Genomic DNA, 25,380 nt, shown 5'->3' with positions numbered 1-25,380 from the left:
TCGATACCGGTACCCAACGGTACTTTTTTCCCTGTACTTTAGTCTCTAAAAATGTAATCTACCTACCTCAGTTGTAAAAACATTTTTTTATAATAATAATCCAAACTTCAAGTAATTTATTATCATTATTTATTTAGAACAATTAGTTAATATATATATAATAAATAATATTGCAGCGAGCGTTGTCTGCATCTAGCTTTGTAAAGTGTAACAACACTTGCAACCGTTTTCGACTTGCCATTGCCCTGACCGCTTTGTTGTTGAATCAAGTCAAATCCTAGGTAAGCGTGTCTTGTGCGCGTGAACGTTGACGTGAATGTGCGGCACACTTCATAGGTTTCGTTTTGCGGTAAACGAAATGTTGACGTCATCGGACTTTGAAAAAGAAAAATCCAGTGCCGAAATGTGGCACCGGTGGATCTCACGTGAAACGGTACTCGGTAGTACCGACGTGATTCTGTCGGTACACTTAAAAGTACCGGATTCTGTACCCATCCTTACCCCTATCCCTGTTTCTTACTTGCCAATGATGTTGTGGATCGGTAGCGTCTTTCCTCAGCACAGTCTGTCCTTCATCCTGGACACCTGCTGCTCTGTGGATAAATCAAATCAAATAAAATGTATTTGTAAGGCCCGACAACACATGCTAATGTCCCCATGGGCCGGCCACGTCTTCTTTAAACAAGTCAAGAAGAAACATCACAATAAGTCAAGAACACCATAAAGTCCAATTCTTTTTAAAATAAATGCAAAATAAATAAATGCGACACTCCCAGACATACGCCACGTGAAGGTAAGGAAAAACTCACTAAAACCTAACAATAGGAAAAAATGCACCACAGGCAATGTGGAGGAGAGAAACCTTAGAAGGGCCATTCAAGGGGGATCTCCCTTCTTAGATGTCGGTGATAATAGTGTTGCAGTAAAACAGGCGAACAGTTGGTAGGCATGCACTCATGTGTGTAATGAAACACAGATAAGTGCATGCGATACCAACTGAACATTTTGAAAGATTAAAGATAGAGCTGATAAGGGCGGTCAGGTGGCGTAGCGGAGATTGCGCTCGTCACCAATGCAAGAGGCTGCAGTCTCGACTCCCGGAGTCAGCATTGCTTGGGGCTTGGGCTGATCGCTATACTAACCCGTTTGGCTGGGTTAGGGGGAGGGAAAGTCATGGGTGGGAATCTGCCGTTGTGGACAGCGACGCCTACAGGTCAGGTATGGGCGCTTGCTTAGCGGAGGCAGGACTTGATGAAGGCAGCGTGACCTCCCACGCGTTACACTTCACCAATGAGAGTCCTCGCTGCCAGGTGAAAAAAAGAGTCACTGGCTGTCGCTGCGCGTGTCGGAGGAAGCGTGCGGATGACTTCAGGGTTCCCTTGTACCGACCAGTAGGAGAACATGCGCACAACAAACAGGTAGGGGAGGGGGGGGAATTGGCACAACGACTAAATTGGGATGGGGAGAAAACAGAGAAAAATCGGAGAAAGAGAGGATTAAAAAAATAAATAAAAAAAAAGATAGAGCTGATAGCGATAGCAACTGAACACATGCGTGGCTGCACATGCGTCGGAGGAAAGCATGTGACAGTCTCCGGCCTCTCGGACCAACAGTAGGGGAAAGTGCGCAACAACCAGGAAGGGGGTTGGGAATTGGCATAACGACTAACAGTGGGATGGGAGGAAAAAAAAAGAAAAAAAAATAGAGCTGATCTATTTGAGGCAAAGGTGCGGCCAGATAGGGTCGCATCCTCCCGGTCTTCATCACGGGACGTCCAATACTCCGGTCATCACTCCGAGACAGCCACTCACAGGGAGACGGGATAGGCGTTAGACAGTTTGCGTGATTGTGTTGGGCGGACATAGCAATAGTTACTAGTGGTAAGCATATATGTGAATAGATATATGTAGTAAGCATATTATGTGAATAGAATAGAAGTACTTAACCCAGCAATGAACGTCTGAACCACGTTGACAGACCACGGACAGAAGACGGTAAGAAGCTGATCCATGGCCTCGTGGTGCACGTACAACAGTCACTGCAATCTTGGCCAAGACCCCGAGACATCCACCACCTTGGTCAGCACTACGAGACAACGACTCAGAGAGGGGGGGGGGGGGGGTTGGGACAGCGGTTAGAGAGTTCCCATGTTTGTAGTGGGCGGAGTTGGAGCAATAAATACATGTAGTGAGCATATGCATACATGGTGACAGTGGAATGGGATAGTTAGTCAGGGATCTCACAAGGTCCTTGAAGTTCTTTATTTTTTACAAAAAAAGTCGAGGCCTGGAATTCCTTGAAAACATCCATTTTTAACAAGGTTCAAAGCAACCATTCGCATTGAATGTTTTGTTCATCCATGATCAAATTGTTCTGAATCAAGAAATTGTTATTTTTTGTTCTGTGTTAACCCATTCAGTGCCAACCACGAGATTAGTCGGGTTAACTCGCCATGCGTTGAGTGCCAAAACCAGAGAAAACTCAGGTTCTAATCGTTATTTCTTTTATTAGCAATATCCATACATTTTTCATCCATCCAGCCTGATGTTATCATTGGGAATGGGTCTAAGCTCGAAAAGGGCAAATACCGCCGCCTATCGTCTCCCGGATGGTATTGCACATCATTGGATTGGAATGGGTGGGACTGTGCATCAGAAAAAAACTCCGGTCCCGGGGTTTCCCTTCTCGGACAAGCAGTAGCTGTTACCACATTCACTGGGGAGGCTCGGAGCATCGTCGATTATGTGTTTTGGTGCTATAACGTTGGATCAATAAACGCGATCAATATTTGGAATGGCGATCAGGAATTGGATTAATCTTTTTGCAGAACATCTGATGTGAGGTAAGGACTCTATTTGACCAGTCTTGGGTTAATCAGATGTTTTTTTCTCCGCCATCGCAGCGTGTGTGTGTGCGTAACGTTAGCGCTGACCACGGCATGGATAATAGATTTTTCAGCCCGCTTCTCTAGCGTGCATAAGTACACATATACTATCGATAATCTAGCGTTTATTTGAAAACGATTCATAAATCAGTCGAAAAATTACAACGTGTTTTGTGTATTCCAGTAAAGAGCTATTATCGCGGAATTTCTCTGGAATTACTAGACATCTCCAAAACTATACTCGTATTCAAAAAGGTATAAAACTGAAATGTACCAATGAAAAAACAATCCGTTTCGTACATGTTGACTGCAAGCAAGTCATTGATAAGCGATGGGTGTATTAGACCCATAGCCATAATTTAAGATATAGTTTAAGCGTTCGCAAATGTCCGTGGAGCTAATGATGCTAATGATGGAGCATCGCCGTCGGTTGTGTGATAGTAAAGGGCTAACCTTCTGTATTGCCACAGTGAAAGGGTTAACCGGCTGCCGTGTGGCAGTGAAAGGGTTAACATTTTAGTTTTTTGAGGCTAACTAAAAGAGGAAGCTCAGAAAAGCCCTTTGAAAGCATCATTGATGAGCAGGACATGGGGCCAGCGACTCCATTCAGAACTCTCCCTTTAAGTCATGCATTAGTCATGTGTACCTCCAGAGAACGTTCAGATAACCTCATGGACCCACCGTACTTTCATAACTCCACTCCCTCTACAGTATATTCCATTAACATGCATAAGATATTATTAATTGGGCTAGATTAAGTAGCTCTATCCATCAAGGCAGGGGGGGTGGGGGGGGGGGGGGGGGGGGGTATATAGCTATAGCGGAGAGGGCTCCCTTAAACTACATGTGTTATTTATGCAGATCTCTATGGACCTAAAGTAGAGCGTGGCCCAGGAAGGGAAATAATCATATAAATCAGTGTAAACACACGCATGCACGCACACATGCACACACACGCACACATGCACACACGCACGCACACATACACATACACACACACACATACGTACATATACATACATCCACTCCGTGGTTTGAGAGGGAAGGAAGGCGCACTCAAACTTTTTTAATTAGATGAATAAATCAAGAAGGAGTGCAGCGCTGACAGCCTGACGCCATGCGACCGAACTGCAGCAACACACCACTGTGCTAACAGCAGCTTCACACAACCACACACTGCATGTTACGGATCTGTCTGTGTACGCATTATAGTGGCTGTGTGTTTGTTGCATGTGTTTTGTGTGCGTGTCTGTGTGTGTGTGAGTGTGTTTAGGTGAGGCGAGGGTTTTGAGAAGCAATTCATCTGACATGTTTTTCTGAAAACTGCTGCTTCTACAAATGCTGAAGATGAGTCTGTTTGGGGTGTGTGTGTGTGTGTGTGTGTATGTTGCGTGTTCGGGGGGTGTGTGTGTTTACTCTCCTGTTCGCTCATTACATTACATCATCAGTCGGTGTAGAGGTGGGTGGCCAATTAAATGCCTGGACACAGACCCCACCCCCTTGCCTGCCCCCCCCCCCCCCCCCAATCAGACTTAGCTCTCACCTGCCCCCTCCCCCCTCCTCTCTCCATCCCTCCTCTCTCCATCCCTCCTCCTCCTCTCTCCATCCCTCCTATTAGCTCTCTCCCCTGTCTGCCCCTGCCTCTCCCCCCTGCCTCCCCCCCTGTCTCCCCCCCTGTCTGCCCCCCTGCCTCTCCCCCCTGTCTCCCCCCTTGCCTCCCCCCTGCTTCCCCCCCCCTGCGTCCCCCCTGCGCCCCTCTTGCCTCAGCGTCTCTGCGGTGTAGTCCTGACACCGTGCTAATGATGGGGTTGGCCTGCTGCTCACCAGCGGGCTTCTAGCCTGTTTTGGTGCAGATAAAAAAAAACACATATATATATACATATCTGAAAACAGCGACAATTATTTAAATATTTTTTACCTTTTTATTTTTTCTCCCGCATTCCTTGTTTTTCTTTTTCACAAGCAAATGCTGCTCCTCACGTCACGTAGGCGGAGGGAAGCAGGGAGGGGAGGAGAGGGAAGCAGGGAGGAGGAGAGGAGGGAAGCAGGGAGGAGGAGAGGAGGGAAGCAGGGAGGAGGAGGAGAGGGAAGCAGGATGATAGGACAGGAGGGAAGCAGGGAGGAGAGGGAAGCAGGGAAGAGAGGAGGGAAGCAGGGAGGAGAGGAGGGAAGCAGGGAGGAGAGGAGGGAAGCAGGGAGGAGAGGAGGGAAGCAGGGAGGAGGGAGGAGGAGAGGGAAGCAGGGAGGAGAGAAGCAGGGAGGAGGAAGCAGGGAGGAGAGGGAAGCAGGGAGGAGAGGAGGGAAGCAGGGAGGAGAGGAGGGAAGCAGGGAGGAGAGGAGGGAAGCAGGGAGGAGAGGAGAGAAGCAGGGAGGAGAGGAGGGAAGCAGGGAGGAGAGGAGGGAAGCAGGGAGGAGAGGAGGGAAGCATGGAAGAGAGGAGAGGAGGGACGCAGGGAAGAGAGGAGAGGAGGGAAGCAGGGAAGAGAGGAGAGGAGGGAAGCAGGGAGGAGAGGAGAGGAGGGAAGCAGGGAGGAGAGGAGGGAAGCAGGGAAGAGAGGAGGGAAGCAGGGAGGAGAGGAGGAGAGGAGGGAAGCAGGGGGATATGAGGGGGGAAGCAGGGGGGATATGAGAGGGGGGAAGCAGGGAGGATATGAGAGGGGGAAGCAGGGAGGAGAGGGGGGAGGAGAGGGGGGGAAGCAGGGAGGAGAGGAGGAGATGGAAGCAGGGAGGAGAGGGAGGAGATGGAAGCAGGGAGGAGAGGAGGAGATGGAAGCAGGAGGAGAGAAGGAGAGGGAAGCAGGGAGGAGAGGAGGAGGAGAAGAAGCAGCATTTCACATGGTGCTGCCTCAGCCTGCCTGCCCAGTGCCCCAGGGCACACACGCACATGCACACACGCTTGCACACACACATACACACACACACACAAACCAGTGCCATTAGTCTTGCACCTTGTTTTTGTTGTTGATGTCATCGTTGTTGAAACCATCAATGCTGGCCTTGGGCCTACATGCTCATATAGCAGCACTTTAGCCGGGGTCACAACACAACATGTATACTCAATTATTGGATGCGTGTGCATGAGCTTGTGTATCTGTATATAGTGTAATTCAGCTCGCAGTGCTCTCTCGGTTGTGTGTGTCTGCGTGTGCAATTTATATCTGTATAGAATGTAGGACTGCAACGATGAATCAACGGTGTCGATGATGTCGACCATGACATTTCATTAATTTGCATATTCATGACCCACACATCGCATCATATCTTCTTTCTCGTGGAAATGGCACACGTTCAAAGTCATAAAATGTGCAACATGTCATGTCATCTGATTCTGCATAAGGCCAGGACTCGACAGTGCTCTCGCTCTCTCTCTCCTCTCTCTCTCTCTCTCTCTCTCTCTCTCTCTCTCTCTCTCTCTCTCTCTCGCTCTCGCTCTCGCTCTCGCTCTCGCTCTCGCTCTCGCTCTCTCTCTCTCGCTCTCTCTCTCTCTCTCTCTCTCTCTCTCTCTCTCTCTCTCTCTCTCTCTCTCTCTCTCTCGCTCTCTCTCGCTCTCTCGCTCTCTCGCTCTCTCTCTCTCTCGCGCTCTCTCTCGCTCTCTCTCGCTCTCTCGCTCTCTCGCTCTCTCTATCTCGCTCTCTCTCTCTCTATCTCTCTCTCTCTGTACATTCAATCACAGGATTCACAGTCACCTTCAAAAAGTTGCCAAACGTTACACTATAAAAACGTACTGGATAGTTGATGATAGGGGTGTAACGGTACACGTATTCGTACCGAACCGTTTCTGCATGGGACCTTCGGTTCACTACGCGCTGTCTACCTAACCAATACAACGTTATTTGAACCTCTAACGGAGTCTAACGGAATGTGCAGAACTTTATTTTCCGTGCCGAACTAAATTCAAAAGTGCCCCTCCTTCCCAAATTATAACGTGCGCAAAGGGCCTGATGTTGTTCACTGAACCACTGAGAGACGACCTGTCATCTAGCAGAGCCTCGTAGTGTGGCACACACTAACCACAAGCCAGAGCTAGAAGACCTACCCCCCTACACGCACACGCACACACACGCACACACACACGCACCCTCTCTCTCAGTGCGGGAGCAGGCGTGGTGCTAGATTGAGAAGGGGCTGTCTTGGAGATCAAATTAATGAAAGTCTACAGCATATAGAACGGACATTCATACACTGCAACGCGCCTCCAAACAAGGTGTGATAAACATGAAGCGATGTCCCATTTCCTTGGCATGAAACGGGGAAATAGTAATCAAACCATTAGGGACCTGCATGACGCTTCTTTCTCTATCCAATAAAGTTTTACCCTGAGGGATGATTTACAATAAAGTGCTAAACACTGAAAAGTACGCTACTTTACATTATTGATGCTAGAACTCCCAAGATAGCGTTAGCATAAAAAAAGAAGGTAGGTCAGCTGTAGTTTACATAGCTTGCATACAACTTTGTCTCGAGGTTCCACAAATTCCCAAGTATTTCCAACCGGGACTTGAGATTGCTCATAGTGCAAATCACTGTCTTTGCGACCGGTTTTGAGTAGGTGGTGTCAGAGAGGCAACTACCCATGTAACCTAAGGACAGTAGTACCGCACTTGAAAAACATATACATTTTTTTTAAATGTTCGATTGCAAATGTAATCAATTGTTGTTGTTTTTTCTGGTAAATTAACACTTTGATCGCCGGGGTTAAATTCATAATTTACCATCCCTCGCCAGCCCTATTTAACATGGAGAAGTTCCCCTTCTTTGCAGGGCTATAACTTTTTAAATTGTATTGCTCAATTGACATTACTATGGCCCATTCAATGTCCTATATCTATTGTTCAGGGTGTAGCAACGTTATACTTTTTCATTCACATATTCATACTAAAATACGGTCTAAAGTATAAGTATGTTTTTATCGTTTTCTGCAGCTTTCTCCAGAACTTGATTTATAGCCCTAAATGCATTATATTGATGATCAAATACAGTTTGGTAGGAATCTGTGCGAGATAAAAAATGTCAACTGGACGTGGTTCTAGGAGTTACTACGTATGATCTGATGTTGACCGGATGGGCGGGGGGTCGTTTATAATTCCGTGGGCAACGTTATATCATTCATCTAGTGTGGGTGATATGATCATCAGAGCAGTTAGTATCGAAGACATTAACAAATAACGCTGAAACTCACCGTAGCTTCCTCTCGCCGTTGGGAGATGAGCGTGGAACAGAATTTTTTCTTTTATGGGATGTCGAAATATCCGATCCATTTCCAGGTTGTATAATAGTATATACGTCCAAATCATGTTGTTTATCGAGTTATTGGTAACGGATCACTATCCGTTGCGATCAGCTCGAGTCCTGGGACTATTACCGAGTGATCGGACCCAATTGAAATGAGCACCAGCTTCCACTTCCTGTTTCTCCCCTGGGTGATCGGCCGATCGGCCACCAGATGGCGCTCTTGGACCGTTGTAGAGTTGAGAGGGACTCAACAGTACATCTCATGTCTCCGGGGGAGAAATATGATTTCGATCACAGATTTTTTAAATATTGATATCAAAGACGCTGTCCAGCGTCTTCGGCAGAATGAGCATGGCGGGGAATGACGTGTTCCAGCGTCAACGGCGATTAAAGTGTTAATCGTTTAGAGGAATCGACTAATCGATAAAATAATCAACAGATTAATCAATAACAAAATAATCATTTAGTTGCAGCCCTAATACAATTTTATTTAGATCATACCTGCGAATATAAAATGTCTCTCTATGCTCTAGCAGTATATGGATGACTGAGTGTGTATGTTTTGGAGCGGTTACATTAAACCCACAGCTCTGGCCAACCTATTCCCACCCCAGGGGGAAATCGATGGAAGCGGCCCATCAACAAATCACTATGGAAACGGCCTGTCAACAAATCACCATGGAAACGGCCTGTCAACAAATCACCATGTAATTTCACATGGGCCACTTTGCTAAACTAGCTGGAGTAAGCGCTTCCACACACACTTCAAACATCAACACTCCAGCACACACATTCAAGACACAAGAACACCTTCACAGACAGACACACACATACACACACACACACACACACACACACACACACACACACACACACACACACACACACACACAAACGGAGGGCACATGGATTCACACACATAAACAACAGAAAGCACATGAACGTGCACACTCACATGCACATACAGAAATCACATCAAGTCACATATTCATGTACGCACACACACATACACACATATATACATTGCAAAACAGAATTATTCAGCAGACGATTTATCATGTAAGATGTGTGCAACGAGATATAGGCCTATATATTAGAGTTTCGGTTATTATTAAGGGCGGCTAAGTGGCACAGTGGGCAAGGCGTTCGCCACTAGTGCAGGAGATGCTGGGTTCGAGCCCAGCTCTCTGCATTGCTACCAGCTTGGCTGGTTCGTTCATACTAACACAATTGGCAGTGTTAGGGGTGGGAAAGCTGGTGGGTGGGTCCTGGTCGTTGTAAACAGCGACTCCTACAGTTCGGTCGGGGCGCCTGCTCAGCGAGGAAAGGATTTAAGGGGGGTAGTGTGATCCTTCCACACGTTACACTCTCTCAGTGAGAGTCCGTGCTGCCAGGTGAAAAGAAGCGGTTGATTGGCTACACATGTGTCGGCGGAAGCATGTGATGGCCTCCATTCTCCCAGACCGACCGTAGGGGGTAGGTGCGCAGCGACCAGGAAGGGGATTGGGAATTGGCATAACGACTAACATTGGGATGGGAGAAAAACGGAGGGAAAAGGAGGGGGGAAAAGATAAAAAAAATAAATAAAAAAAATTGTTATTATCATTTCGAGAGCACTGATAATGTTTGGCCAGGTAATTATCCTTTGTATTTTATTTGGGGGGTATATGAGAACAGGTAGAAATACTATAACACTCACTACAAATTGATGTGAATCAAGTATTAATTTATTATTATTATTATTGGATACAGGAGTCTGTGTACCAAGAGCTTCTTCAAATAACTTTCTCATTATATTTTATGATACTGTTATTTCGATAATAACTCCATTGCAGATGTTTATTAAGACAGCATTTATGAGGAATGTGTAAAACGTTCAATTGTGAACATCAGTACTCTGATCAAAATCATTTGGTGTCTGTCGAAGTTTATCTTGGAATAATGATGGATAAGATAGACGTTTTCTGAGCCAATGGGCACTTTGCGCAGAGCACAGCAAGTCGTTTCCCATCATGCATGAGGTCGAGCAGTCGGAGAGCAACTGCGTCTCCTATCCCTGAAGACTGGGACCGCCTCGCTCCCGTGAGATTTCCGCGCCTCGCTCGTCGGATATCCAGAGTGAGTCGGACAACATTCTAACCGCCATGCAACGCGCTTGGCAAGGCTGTGCAGGCCTAGCTCATCTCAAACGAGCCTAATGTTTGTCCCCACAGGGCAGACCTAGTTGTAGCCACATGACGCCTAAACTTCCTGAGCGGAGACGGAAAGAGCGGAGAGCGGGGTGATGGTCCTTTTCTCCGGACTGATGATTTTGAATCGGATACTGTTTTGAGACAAATTGTTGAGGGGAGCTGAGTGTTGTTGCATTTGTGGTAATAGTTTTTAGGCAAAAGGCGAACTAGTGTTCAAGCTAATCATACATGGATTCAGTTAATTGCTAGCTGTTAGTTCCACCTCATCTTTGTGATTCAGGGTCTGATCCTTTTCAGGTTAGAAAATTCAACCAGGCCAATCAGCATGTGTTGCTAGGCTGCACTATGGCACAGTAGGGGGCCTTTCTGTGTGGAGTTTGCATGCCGCCCCCCCCCACCCCCCCCCCCCCCCCATTTGTGTGGGTTTCCTCCGACACCAACAGACATGCGCGGTATATCCTGCCGTTGGTCTTGACCAAGGTACTGGCATTGTTACATCGCACTGTGTGGCTGCCCACTGCTCCTAAACAGTTAGGATGGATCAAATGCTGAGGACAAATGTCCCCAAGGGGATTAATAATAGTATAACAACAACAACAACAACAACAACAACAACACCTTAGGCAGAGTCTACTTATAACCATCAGGTCTGTAGACCAGAATAATAGAACCTGAAACAGACTAGAAGCACTTTCAGACTGAATAATGAGAAGAAACTGAATTAAATGGCGTCTTGAATCATGTGAATAACATCATAGGGGAATAACAAAGTAACAGGAGGGGGTTTTCTTCCAGAACAGCATCATTAGTTAGAGGGACATGGATGGAAAATCCCATTCAAGCCTGTGTGTAATTTACTAATTACATAATAAATTGGTAATCACTGCAAACGTGTATGTTGCTGATCCTTGTCATTCAAAATCATCACTTCAATCATCGACAGTCACGAAAACAACAGCTGGAAGCTGCCAACAATCGCATTAGTCATTCTTGGGTATAAACGCATATCAACTAACTTAGCGGATGACTAATTCTCTTCCATGTGTGTTTTGAAGCACAACGACTATGGCAATTTAAAACTCTTCATGTTGGGTAATCATGACTTTGCGGCAGTGACCTCTGCCTCTGTGTACGTTTTCTGTTGCAGTGAATGTGTGCTTCCATTTCCTTATGAAACGTTGAGTCAATCAGCCAGCAATGGTGGAACATGTTTATATCAATGCATTGTGAATACGTGTGTTTAGGTCACAGTGATCGAGTCATCCTCCACCATGAGTGATTTAAACCACTTTGTTTAGTCACAAAGCATGATCTTCCTGCGTACCGAGCAGCTAGACGATCTATTGTCATTTCATAATCAGAAGGTTGAGTTGAGGGCCTAAATAGCCTCCTAACTTCTAATGTCCTACCAGTGGTAAAGGCTTTTCCTGAGGCTTGGGAGCAAGATGAACTACCAATATGGTGGTAAATGAATGTACAGGAACGGAGGGTGACGCGGGGAGTGAGGTGATGAATGCTGGGATACTGTGGGGATTACAGTAATGAATTACCTCCCTTTCAGCTTCACAATGTTTCAATGTTTCCTGCATTTGTTCATGTTACTGGCAGTAGTTCACTTTATTTTCAAGATTTTGGAATGACGCGACTGGGCGGCGCAGCGGACATTGCGCTCGTCACCAACGCAAGATACACCGGGTTCGAATCCGGCTGTCGGCGTTGCCTCCGGCTTGGGCCGGCCGTCATACTAACTCAATTGGCAGAGTTAGCGGGTGGGAAGTCGAAGGGTGGTAGTCTGGTCGTTGTGAACAGTGACTCCTACAGGTCGGTCGGGGCGCCTGCACAGCAAAGTCAGGAAAATGGCGGGGGCAGTGTGATCCTCCCACACGTTACACCTCGCCAATGAGAGTCCGCGCTGGCAGGTGAAAAGAAGTGACTGGCTGCCTCCACATGTATCGGAGGGGACATGTGATGGGCTTCTATCCTCCCTACGACCGGCCAGTGGGGGGCATATGTGAGCAACGATCAGGACAGGGGAGGGAGAATTGGCACGAGAGGTAAATTGGGATGGGGAGAAAAATCACAGAAAAAAGGAGGAGAAAAAGTAGATAAAAAAAATAAAAAGATTTTGGAATGACATCTGAAGCACTGCATGGCATGGCGTCTTCATGTGGTTGTGTCCGGAAATGTTTTTAATTCAGTTTGGTAGGGATCGCCCTAGTAATAGACCGTTACTCCTCCAGTAATGGTAACATAATGTAACACGGTTGTTGTCAGACCTTTAACAGTAGCATCATGTATCCCGGACCGTATTTTATTCTTGGGCTTATTTTATTCCTATCCGTGACTTCTGTTTTTGTCTACCTACAGTAAATGTTTACTGTTTACTGTGAGCGACTTGTAGTGCCAAATTTCCCTCGGGATGAATAAAGTCTTTCTATTCTATGGTTGTTGTGAGACCTTTAACAGTCGCGTGCTTGCCTCCGTCACCCACCACTTATACCACCACTACCGCTACTCGGCACTATTTATCTCAGGTTATGTATCTTATCATCACACTTACCTTGCCTTTCACCCTTGTGCAATGACACTTTATACCGCTTTACCGTCGGTGCAATTATCCTATGCAATTAACCAATCGCTGTGCAATTATCCAATTTACACTGCAATGTGTTTAGTATAAAGCCACACACACACCGTCTGTATAACCCTAACCCACACACACACCGTCTGTAGAAGTGAACGAGGGCAAATTAAAAGCAACGCCTAAGAAAGAAATATGAATACAGATGATGTTCTGTGTTGAATCCCAGTAGAAGCTAGAGCTGAAGTACCTAGGTTATACCTCCTCCTCCTCATCCCTCTCTTCCTTCCTCATCCCTATCCCTACCTCCTCACCCATCTCTCTACCTCCTCATCCCTAACCCTACCTCCTCATCCATCTCTACCTCCTCATCCCTAACCCTACCTCCTCATCCATCTCTCTACCTCCTCATCCCTAACCCTACCTCCTCATCCATCTCTCTACCTCCTCATCCATCTCTCTACCTCCTCATCCCTAACCATACCTCCTCACCCATCTCTCTACCTCCTCATCCCTAACCCTACCTCCTCATCCATCTCTCTACCTCCTCATCCCTAACCCTACCTCCTCATGCATCTCTCTACCTCCTCACCCATCTCTCTACCTCCTCATCCCTAACCCTACCTCCTCATCCATCTCTCTACCTCCTCACCCATCTCTCTACCTCCTCATCCCTAACCCTACCTCCTCATCCATCTCTACCTCCTCAGCCATCTCTCTACCTCCTCCCTCTTTCTACCTTATCCTCACCCCTCTATGTCCTACTCGTCCCCCTTTCTACCTCCTCATCTCTCTCTCTACGTCCTCTATCTCTACCTCCTCATCTCTCTCTACCTCCTCCTCCCTCTCTCTACCTCCTCCTCCCTCTCTCTACCTCCTCACCCCTCTCTCTACCTCCTCCTCATCCCTCTCTACCTCCTCATCCCTCTCTCTACCTCCTCACCCCTCTCTACCTCCTCATCCCTCTCTACCTCCTCATCCCTCTCTACCTCCTCCTCCCTCTCTCTACCTCCTCACCCCTCTCTCTACCTCCTCACCCCTCTCTCTACCTCCTCATCCCTCTCTCTACCTCCTCACCCCTCTCTCTACCTCCTCCTCATCCCTCTCTCATGTGGTTCTCTCCAGGTGGTCAGTTAGAGAGCCTGATGGAGACGATGAGGGCAGAGATCGCAGCCCAGCCACCAGTGGAGGGTTCCTACGTTGCACGCCGAGGGGACTACTGCATCGCCACGTTCGCAGACGGAGAATGGTACGCATTCACACACACGCACACACACACGCACATGCACACACGCACGCATGCATGCACGCACGCACACACTGGCTGGTAAGGTTTTCTAATCTACTAGACACTTATACTGCAGAGAGTAACAGAACAAGGTGCTTCATGTTCTATACTGCAGAGAGTAACAGAATAAGCTGCTTCATGTTCTATACTGCAGAGAGTAACAGAATAAGCTGCTTCATGTTCTATACTGCAGAGAGTAACAGAATAAGATACTTCATGTTCTATACTGCAGAGAGTAACAGAATAAGCTGCTTCATGTTCTATACTGCAGAGAGTAACAGAATAAGGTGATTCATGTTCTATACTGCAGACTGTAACAGAACAAGCTGCTTCATGTTCTATACTGCAGAGAGTAACAGAATAAGGTGCTTCATGTTCTATACTGCAGAGAGTAACAGAATAAGGTGATTCATGTTCTATACTGCAGAGAGTAACAGAATAAGGTGCTTCGTGTTCTATACTGCAGAGAGTAACAGAATAAGGTGCTTCGTGTTCTATACTGCAGAGAGTAACAGAATAAGCTGCTTCATGTTCTATACTGCAGAGAGTAACAGAATAAGCTGCTTCTTGTTCTATACTGCAGAGAGTAACAGAATAATGTGCTTCATGTTCTATACTGCAGAGAGTAACAGAATAAGCTGCTTCGTGTTCTATACTGCAGAGAGTAACAGAATAATGTGCTTCATGTTCTATACTGCAGAGAGTAACAGAATAAGCTGCTTCTTGTTCTATACTGCAGAGAGTAACAGAATAATGTGCTTCATGTTCTATACTGCAGAGAGTAACAGAATAAGCTGCTTCTTGTTCTATACTGCAGAGCGTAACAGAATAATGTGCTTCATGTTCTATACTGCAGAGAGTAACAGAATAAGCTGCTTCTTGTTCTATACTGCAGAGAGTAACAGAATAATGTGCTTCATGTTCTATACTGCAGAGAGTAACAGTGTTACAAAGGATCAGATTAAACCGAATATATATATTTATTGATTGATATATATTGCATAGTATTTGTATATCGTTTGATATCCCTTGTATATTCCTTGTACATATACACGGAATATCCATTTAGCCCAGACCATAATATTTCATTCTCCTATTGGACAGCGGTCCACAGGCGCCAGAGCCATGCCTCCGGAGTCAGGTTCAAAGTCACCGTCAAGACATGTCTGTACATGCCCGGCCTTGCACAGGGATACGAGACAGAAATGAGGTTGGCACTAGATTGTTCGCCGTGCATATAAATATGGCGCAGGTGAATACAGAAGTAGAGTTACCCAATAAGTTGAAGCCTCACCCACGATACTCCGTGCGGTGAAGTATGGCCTGTTTGGCCCCGAAGTAGAGCATTGAGACCGCGTGCGAATTAATAACTGAATTGTCAGAGTTTGGCGCTATACCGTCGAGTGCGACATATTTCTATTAAGTCAGTAATAGTCTATTTGTGTATAGTGTATCGTGCGGCTAAAGTTCTACAGTGACCAGCATCACCAACGCTTCCTCGTATCAGCTAGAGTGCTTATCCAGGCTGGGCTGCTTTCATGGCGCTTTCACCCGAGGAGACCTAGACGAGAACCGTGTGGACATGTACACTGGATTAATCTACCCGACGACTACATAGCCCTTTGCGGCTGGATTATATTTGTTTTGGTCCTGTGATTTATGGAGCGGAGAATCGCCGACGCCTACACGTGTTGGATTTACCCTGTGAGGAGACCAGTCGAGTCTGCGCCTCAGAGAGCCTGAGGCCGGCTAGCTTTCTTCACTGTGGAGCTACAGTCTACGGAGACTATTGCACCGTCTCCTGTACTTGGAGTCTCCTTAGTCATCGTTGACCAGACTCTCTACTACCGACAGATCCTCTACCCCTGCTGGCTTACAACCGGGGGGACCCTTCCAGTATCTCCCGCTATATATTACTAGTGTACCATAGATATAATTCCCTAAGATTCAGGTTGTATAATTACCTCCTGCGTAACCAGAGAATGGACATTCATTATTGATTTGCCTACGCACATTCCTTTGCCTTATAAGCGCATCCAAAGTAAAATACAGAGAAGTATATTATGTACCTTTTGCTGCAATAAATACTTGATTACACCTTTGTGTGGAACCGATTCATTGTGGGAAGTGTTCATCATATTTATATATCATGTACTGTATGGCCAGTAATTAAAGTACATAAAGCGGTAGTGGTTTAATGATACCATACTTATCAATACAGTCAGGGAATTGTACCCCTCAGTTACAATTGGTCCTTCGAGCCGGATGGTAACTAGTGTAATATTAATATAGTGGTATTAATATTGACATGGCCTATGATGAACACTCCACAAAACGGTTCTCCTAAAGTAGATCGCCCGCAGCGTAGATGGCAGACACCTCAGTACTTAGAGGATTACGTTGCCAATATACTACCTAGCTTTCTACAGACGGTAAACGCGGAAAAAGTAGATAGTAAAATTATGTCCGACCCTATCAACCAGGCTACCCCGCCAATAGAGGCCCTAGTGGGTTCTAACGTAACTGACCAAGCTCACGGTAGGGACCAGGAGGGACCCGACATGACTTTACCCCCCGCCAAGACCGAAGAAGTAGTCCCCGGAGAGCTCCAGGATAAAGACAGCCCTCCAGGGATGGAACTCTACCCGCTACAAGAAGAGGAGAGCACCCCGGAGATGGATCTCCAGGACTCGCCACAGGAGAACAGATCTCCAACGAGTACTGCCAGGAGCGTATCACCTCAACCAGCGTCTTCCCCCAGCGAGGCGGACAAGATGCTGGCACAGGCATTCCTCGCCAGCCTAGCAGCCTCAACAGAGCGCGATCGACTCCAAGCACAGACGCTTAGTGAGCGCGAACATTCTTCCATGGAAAGAGAACGCCTTCAAGCGCAGCAACGGAGCGACGAAGATCGTATACGTCTAGAGATTAGACGCCTTCAGACGGAAGAGAATATGGTAAGGGACCGGGCCGAAGCCCAGCGCGCCGCCGCCGAAGCCCAGCGCGCCGCTGCCGGTGCCCAAAGAGAAGCAGAGCGCGACCTCGCTCTCACCAAGCGCGAAGCCGAGCGCGACCGATTACAAGCGCAGATAATGGAGCAGCTGATCACCAGGGCAACACCCCCTCCCTCCGCACGGGGTTCCAGGGCCTCGTCAAGACAAGGGTCAAGGGCACCCTCCCCTACCCGATCAAGCGACCCTGAGCCCGACCACCAGAGAGAGCCTATACCCCCCTCCGAACCCCTTCCCCGACCGGTCCAAGTGAGACCCAGCTACAAGGAAGAAACGGTCTACACCGCGGAGAGGCTAAATAGACGACTACAGGATCTAGAGCAGGGGTCTCAAACTCAATTTACCTGGGGGCCGCTGGAGGTAGAGTCTGGGTGAGGCTGGGCCGCATCAAATATTCCACAAAAAAAGGGTTTCAAGTATTCCAAAAAAAAGTACAACTGATCCAATCGTCTCAATCTTTAGCAATAACAATTCAGAACATGAACAGTTCTTCAGAACATGAACGGTTCTTCAGAACATAGGCTTCTCAGTGGTGTCAGTGGACTCATCCACAGCTATGGAAATGCACTGTGCATTTTTTTTATTCTATCACAAAGCTGTTTATTCTGGTTGCTGTGCGATCTGAGGGGGATTTGCTTTTGTTTGCCTTCAAACATGGCCTCCATCACTTCAGTCATACATTATTTTATTATGTATGCATCAGAGAGAGAGAATGGCTTCTTGCCACTGAGTGAGGACTTGGTATCTGTATGTCATATATGTCCTGATGAATTGAAAATGGGGGACCCTGATGTAAACAAGACGAAAGTCTTTCTCTGGTCTGCATCCCCTTAACAATTGTGTGTATTGAGCTGTACTGTATTGTACCCATTCTGCAATCTGTTAATACAGTTTTCAATCAATCAATCAATCAATCAATACACATCAATTCTAGCCTCCGATCCCATGACGTAATTTATCTCCTGCGGAGTGAGGATTATAAAATGAACGTGTTTTAAAGTGTGATGCTGTTTGTCATTTTAACAGCAGATACACTTTCTTAAATTCCATTGTCCCCGACAGAGCGTGTGACGGGGAGCTCGGACGGGATGTGTTTTGCTTGGTGTTATTATAGCATTAGCTGAAAAGCTAGCGTTAGCTACGTTACATCAAATCAGATGATGGCCTGTCCTTTCTCCAGGACCTGACACTCTGTCCGTCTATCAACAATAATGCACCCACGGTGAATCGTATTTAAGTCAAGTAGCTACTGACTAGCGTTAGCTGACTAACGTTATCAAATGTCAATGTGAAAACCTTGCGGGGAAGACAAGCTAGGTCAGCTAGCTTAGCTTGACAACGGTCCCGTGGCTAAAGTTGGTGCTATTCATAACCCAGCAATAATGGCTGCAGACCTGCAAGCAAAGTACAGCAAGTTCCAAGTGCCAAAGGATAAGAGTCTCTGAGGCGGAGTCTCAAAAGAGAATGTTGAATATTTATTTTGCATAGAAAATCACAACATTCGAACGTCACTACTAGCCAGAGTCTCTGCGACTGCTACAGACTGGGTAGCGAGTGCAACACCGTCTAATGTCCGTGCGGATCATTGGAGTAGGGTATATCTGCAGTGCCGCAGCCCCATAAAACGTCCAACTCTCGCGCAACGACTCAGCAAACAGTTGCGTGCGGGCCGCATTAACACTACACTTTGACGTCAAGTAGGGGGCCGCAAAATATCATCCCGCGGGCCGCAAATGGCCCGCGGGCCGCGAGTTTGAGACCCCTGATCTAGAGGACCTGCCAGAGGAAGAAGAAGAGGGAGAGGAGGAGAGTCAAGCCCGACAGCAGCACAGTACTCCACAGGACCAGGAGGTCCAGTACAGCCCAGGCTCTACCCCCGCGGCTCTGCGCTACAGACCCCCGACTCAATTCACGGGTGAGCTTGACGCACGACCAGCCCCGAGGAACAGCACCTGGATACGCGGGCCATGGTACCCAGAAGGTACCAGCCCACCAAGAGGCGTAAGAGGAGACTCGCCTAGGAGGCCTCTCTTCCAACGCTCACCGATGTGCCAGCCATCCATGGCATCATACATTGGCACACCGACGTTTCCGGACTTCACCCACGAGAACAGAGCACAGTACACGGAGCTACGAATGTGCTTAGAGACAATGATGTCCGATGTAGCTGATGAACCGTACAAGTATGCTATCCTACTGAAGCACCTCAAGGTGCCCCGAGCGCACAATATAGCGCTGGCCTATGCCACCTCTACTACCCCATACACAGCGGCTCTAGCAGCACTCGACCAAAGATATGGACGCATATGGGACTACGTAATACAAGAGATAAGGCATATTGACCGCCTACCCCCAGCCACAGACAATCGCTCACTAGATGACCTGTCTATCAAGGTACAATCCCTGGTAGGGATGCTGGGGGCGCAAAGAGAAAAGGGTATGCACGAACTGTACGCGAACTCTAATGTCGAGAGGATTTTAGAGAAGCTTCCGCCCGCCCGACAAGAGCGCTTCAGGCGGCAAAGAGACCACCGTGATCCTAACGGTCCCGAGCCATCCCTCCTAGACCTAGCCGACTTCCTGGCGAGAGAAGTCAACAGCCTACGGTTGGATACGTTCATGCGGAGCACCCCAAGCTCCAGAGAGGGACCTAGGAGAGCAAACGATGGCCGAAGATTGGTGACCGTCATGCACCAATCAGAATCAGTACCGAGCAGCAAGAACCACAGTACCCCCTCGATGAAAGAAGTGGAAGATGGTGTGCCCGTACTGCGAAAAGGAACACTGGTTGTCACAATGTGACACGTTCAAGAAGATGACCGCCGACGAGGTGAGTCAATGGATAAAGTCCAACCGACGCTGTTACCGATGTGCGCGCAGTCACATGGCAGCCGATTGCCGCTTAAAGAAGAGGTGTAGTCGGTGTGACGGAGCCCACCTAGATGTCCTACACGACAGTAACAGAAGAAAGCCTGCACCCTCAAGCAGCACAAAGGCAAGTGTTATGTACATTGACCCCGCCAGCAGCGGGGGCGCCCGGGTGCTCTTAAAGGTGGTCCGCGTAACACTGAGTTACCAAGATAAGGTCATGGACACTTACGCCGTCCTTGACGACGGGTCAGAGAAGACCCTTCTCCTCGCGTCCGCTGCGGCCCAGCTGGGGCTGCGGGGGAGCGAAAACCAGATGACGATTCGGACAATAAGAAGAGATCTAAAGACGATAAAGGGCGAGAATGTCTCCTTCACTATCGCAGCAAGCGGGCAGCCAGAGAGACGGTATAGGATTACTAACGCTTTCACCAGCCAAGAAATAGGCCTGTCGCAGTACACCTACCCCATCGCCAAGCTGATGGATAAATATGTGCACCTGCGTCAACTACCTATACCGCTCATAGACGGTGCCACCCCGACCCTGCTGATAGGCTCCGACCATGCAGACCTCATCGTCCCGATAGACCGGGTCCACACAGGGCCCAGAGGCTGTCCTGCAGCAGTCGAGACCCGCCTAGGATGGACATTACAAGGCCCCCTCGCTAAGTCTCTTAACCGAACAGCAGCCACTAACTGCCTCCACTCCAGAGTGACAGAAGAAGACACCACCCTCCTACAGCATGTCGAGAGGCTATGGACACTAGAGACAATGCCCTTTAAGAACGAAAAGAAAGACATTCGTTCCAAGGAAGACATTTATGCTATAGCCCTCCTCGAGCAGGGGACAAAGAGAGTCAAAGTCAACGGAGTGATGAGATACGCAACTCCACTCCTGAGGCGAGAGGGTATGCCTACCTTCCACGCCCCAAAAGAAGCGACGGAGCGGTATCTATTGAACACAGAGCGGCGCCTAGCCAGAGACCCCGCTCAAGAGACTGTGTACCGCGCTGAGATTAACAAGCTAATCACAGCGGGACACAAAGAAAATTGACATTAAAGAGGCCGATCAGACGACCGAATCATGGTACGTGCCGCACCACAAAGTCCACCACAACGGCAAGGATCGTATTGTGTTCAACTGCAGCTACCAGATCGGATCACAAAATCTGAATAAAGAGCTCTTGCCCGGCCCAACACTCGGCCCCTCTCTACTAGGCGTGTTACTACGTTTCCGCCAAGACAAGGTGGCCATCAGCGGCGACATCAAAGGGATGTTCCTGCAGGTGAGACTAGTGGAGGAGGACAAGCCCCTGCTGCGGTTCCTATGGAGAGAGAGGATCGGGGATGAGCAACCAGCCATCTATCAATGGGAAGTCCTCCCTTTCGGAACCACATGCAGCCCATGCTGTGCTACGTTTGCACTGCAAAAGCACGTCGCAGAGGACCCAGCAGCTGATGAAGAGGTCCGACAAAGTGTAGGAAATAGTTTCTACGTGGACAACTGTCCAGAAGAAGCCGAGGCCCTTCTACTCAAGCTCCGCGCCTCCCTGATCAAAGGCGGCTTTGATCTCAGGCAGTGGGCCAGCAGCGACCCGCAAGTATTGCGCAGCCTCTCCCCCGAGGACAAGGCAGCAAGCAGCGAGACCTGGATGGCGACCATCCCAGGAGAAGCCCAAGAAATGACATTAGGACTAGTCTGGCGCTTCAAAACAGACTCGCTCCATTATAAACACACACCCCTGACCAAGGAGCAGGGAAGGTCGACTGCACTACCGACCACCAGACGGAGTGTATACAGAACACTCGCCAGACAATATGACCCGTTGGGATGTATTCTACCTTACACCACCAGGGCAAAGATGATTGTAAGAGCGTTATGGGACAAGGACCAGGGCTGGGACGACCCCATACCCGAACACCTTGCATCCACATGGAGAGAGTGGGAGACGGAACTCAGCTCACTCCCAGGTGTCAACATACGCCGCAGCTACTTCCCACCCACAGTGAGGTCGGAGACGTGCCAGATGGACCTGCACGTCTTCAGCGACGCCTCCGAAGTAGCCTACGGTTCGGTGGCCTACTTGCGTGCCCGAGAGGAGGGAGGAGAAATACATACTGCTTTCATCCTGGCTCGCTCAAGAATAGCCCCACGAAAGCAACAATCTATCCCGCGTCTAGAGCTCTGCGCAGCCCTAGCAGGAGCGCAACTCGCCACGTTAATCCAACGTGAACTCACCATTCCGGTGCAAAGAACAATCTTGTGGTCAGACTCCACGACAGTACTCACATGGATCCGGTCTGATTCGTGCAGATACAAGGTCTTCGTGGGAGTCAGAGTCACAGAGATTCAAGATTTAACAGAAGTAGCAAGCTGGAGGTATGTGGACACAAAACACAACCCAGCTGACGTCATCACCCGGGGAATGTCCCTGGATGACCTCACCCGTCACAACCTATACAGTGACGGGCCAGAGTTCCTCAAGCTCCCGGAAGAAGAGTGGCCTACACCCACCCCACGGGAAGCGAGTAAAGAGGAGGCCGAAAACAAGAAATCTATGTTCTGTGGATTGAACACACTCGTCTCCACAGACCCCGACATAGACGATTGCCTCACCCTAGAGAGTGCGCAGCTAAAGACATTCCTGTGGCACCACCCAGAGGTTCAGCTCACTACTGACATTACAGCAGCTGACTACGAAGAAGCAGAACTTCTTCTACTACGAGCCCAGAGAGACTCGTTCCCCGATGAGCTAGACTGTCTACAGGGAGCAAAGCCTGTCCCATCAGACAGCAGACTGCTCCACCTAGCCCCCGAGAGCGACGCCCATGGTCTCATCAGAGTGGGTGGTCGTCTGCGGAGAGCTCCAGACTTACCGGATGACGTCAAGTACCCGATAGTCTTAAACAGCCGACACAAGGTCACAGAGCTGATCATAAAGAAATACGACGAGGATGTGCATCACGCCGGGGCAGAGAGAGTCTTCGCGGAGATCAGACGTCGTTATTGGATACTGCAAGGGAGAGAAGCAGTGCGGCGCTTCCAGCGAACCTGTCTAGACTGTCGTAAGTGGCGAGCGCAGCCCAGTATACCCCGGATGGCTGACCTACCTCCCTGTCGCCTCCGACTCGGCGACAAGCCTTTTCACTCCACCGGTATGGACTGTTTCGGCCCGCTGTATATAAAGAAAGGAAGAGGAACCGAGAAGCGGTGGGGTATTGTATTCAAATGCATGACCACCCGAGCGATGCATATAGAACTCCTTCCAACCATGAGCACAGACTCATTCCTTATGGCCTTCCGAAGATTCACATCGCGGAAAGGCAAACCGTCTATATTATTGTCTGATCACGGGACAAACTTCAAAGGCGGAGAAAGAGAGCTGAGAGAGAGCTTCCAAGCTATGGGCCCAGAACTTAAGACCCACCTCGCTCCATCCCAGATTGACTTCCAGTTTAATCCCCCGAACGCACCTCACTTCGGTGGAACTTGGGAACGAGAAGTACGTTCAATAAAGACAGCCCTGTACGCCGTGCTTGGGGCCCAGACCGTGGCGGAAGAAGTCCTAATGACAGTCCTCACGGAGATCGAGGGAGTATTGAACTCAAAGCCCCTCGGTTACGTCTCAAGTGATGTAGCAGATGTCGACCCAGTCACCCCCAACACACTCTTGATGGGGCGGCTGGACCCCACGCTACCACAGACAATGTACAGGCCTGAAGAAGCGAACGGCCGAAGAATGTGGAGGTACATTCAAGTATTGGCTGACAAGTTCTGGAACAGCTTCCTACTCCACTATCTACCGTCTCTACAGACCCGCCAGAAATGGGTGAAAGAGAGAGACAATTTGACAGAAGGAACAGTCGTCATGATTATCGACCAGTCACTACCCCGAGCTATGTGGCCGGCTGGCCGCGTAAGCAAAGTGATCACCGGTGCCGACGGAAAGGTCCGAGCAGCCGAAGTGCTCGTCCAAGGACGGATCTACACCCGACCCGTGGCGAGGCTAATGGAACTGCCAAGGCTCCCCGATACTATCGATGACGACCATGACCCCATGACTTTGTGAACTGCCCGACCCCTCACAACAGACATTGAGTAGTGGACAGTGCGGTTAATCTGTCTCTGCTTAGCTAATTAGGTGGGACTAATTAGGAGGCGGCTGTTACAAAGGATCAGATTAAACCGAATATATATATTTATTGATTGATATATATTGCATAGTATTTGTATATCGTTTGATATCCCTTGTATATTCCTTGTACATATACACGGAATATCCCTTTAGCCCAGACCATAATATTTCATTCTCCTATTGGACAGCGGTCCACAGGCGCCAGAGCCATGCCTCCGGAGTCAGGTTCAAAGTCACCGTCAAGACATGTCTGTACATGCCCGGCCTTGCCCAGGGATACGAGACAGAAATGAGGTTGGCACTAGATTGTTCGCCGTGCATATAAATATGGCGCAGGTGAATACAGAAGTAGAGTTACCCAATAAGTTGAAGCCTCACCCACGATACTCCGTGCGGTGAAGTATGGCCTGTTTGGCCCCGAAGTAGAGCATTGAGACCGCGTGCGAATTAATAACTGAATTGTCAGAGTTTGGCGCTATACCGTCGAGTGCGACATATTTCTATTAAGTCAGTAATAGTCTATTTGTGTATAGTGTATCGTGCGGCTAAAGTTCTACAGTGACCAGCATCACCAACGCTTCCTCGTATCAGCTAGAGTGCTTATCCAGGCTGGGCTGCTTTCATGGCGCTTTCACCCGAGGAGACCTAGACGAGAACCGTGTGGACATGTACACTGGATTAATCTACCCGACGACTACATAGCCCTTTGCGGCTGGATTATATTTGTTTTGGTCCTGTGATTTATGGAGCGGAGAATCGCCGACGCCTACACGTGTTGGATTTACCCTGTGAGGAGACCAGTCGAGTCTGCGCCTCAGAGAGCCTGAGGCCGGCTAGCTTTCTTCACTGTGGAGCTACAGTCTACGGAGAACAGCTGTATTCGTCTGTGGATCAAGAGACTATTGCACCGTCTCCTGTACTTGGAGTCTCCTTAGTCATCGTTGACCAGACTCTCTACTACCGACAGATCCTCTACCCCTGCTGGCTTACAACCGGGGGGACCCTTCCAGTATCTCCCGCTATATATTACTAGTGTACCATAGATATAATTCCCTAAGATTCAGGTTGTATAATTACCTCCTGCGTAACCAGATAATGGACATTCATTATTGATTTGCCTACGCACATTCCTTTGCCTTATAAGCGCATCCAAAGTAAAATACAGAGAAGTATATTATGTACCTTTTG

At 48.4% G+C, this 25,380-nt stretch overlaps 1 protein-coding gene across 1 annotated transcript in view; it reads left to right on the top strand.

Moving 5' to 3' along the window:
- The window catches only part of snd1 (staphylococcal nuclease and tudor domain containing 1), a 447,837-nt gene that overhangs the window by 353,036 nt on the left and 69,421 nt on the right, over positions 1–25,380 (top strand). Inside the window, 1 exon segment of the mRNA XM_084330125.1 lies at positions 14,015–14,138. Within this exon segment, the coding sequence (XP_084186251.1) occupies positions 14,015–14,138 (124 nt within the window).

Source organism: Notolepis coatsorum (assembly GCF_963971535.1).
Source record: "Notolepis coatsorum genome assembly, chromosome: 15".
Lineage (NCBI taxonomy): Eukaryota > Metazoa > Chordata > Actinopteri > Aulopiformes > Paralepididae > Notolepis > Notolepis coatsorum.
Note: the sequence above shows the minus strand (reverse complement) of the source record. Positions and strands in the feature narration are given on the sequence as shown.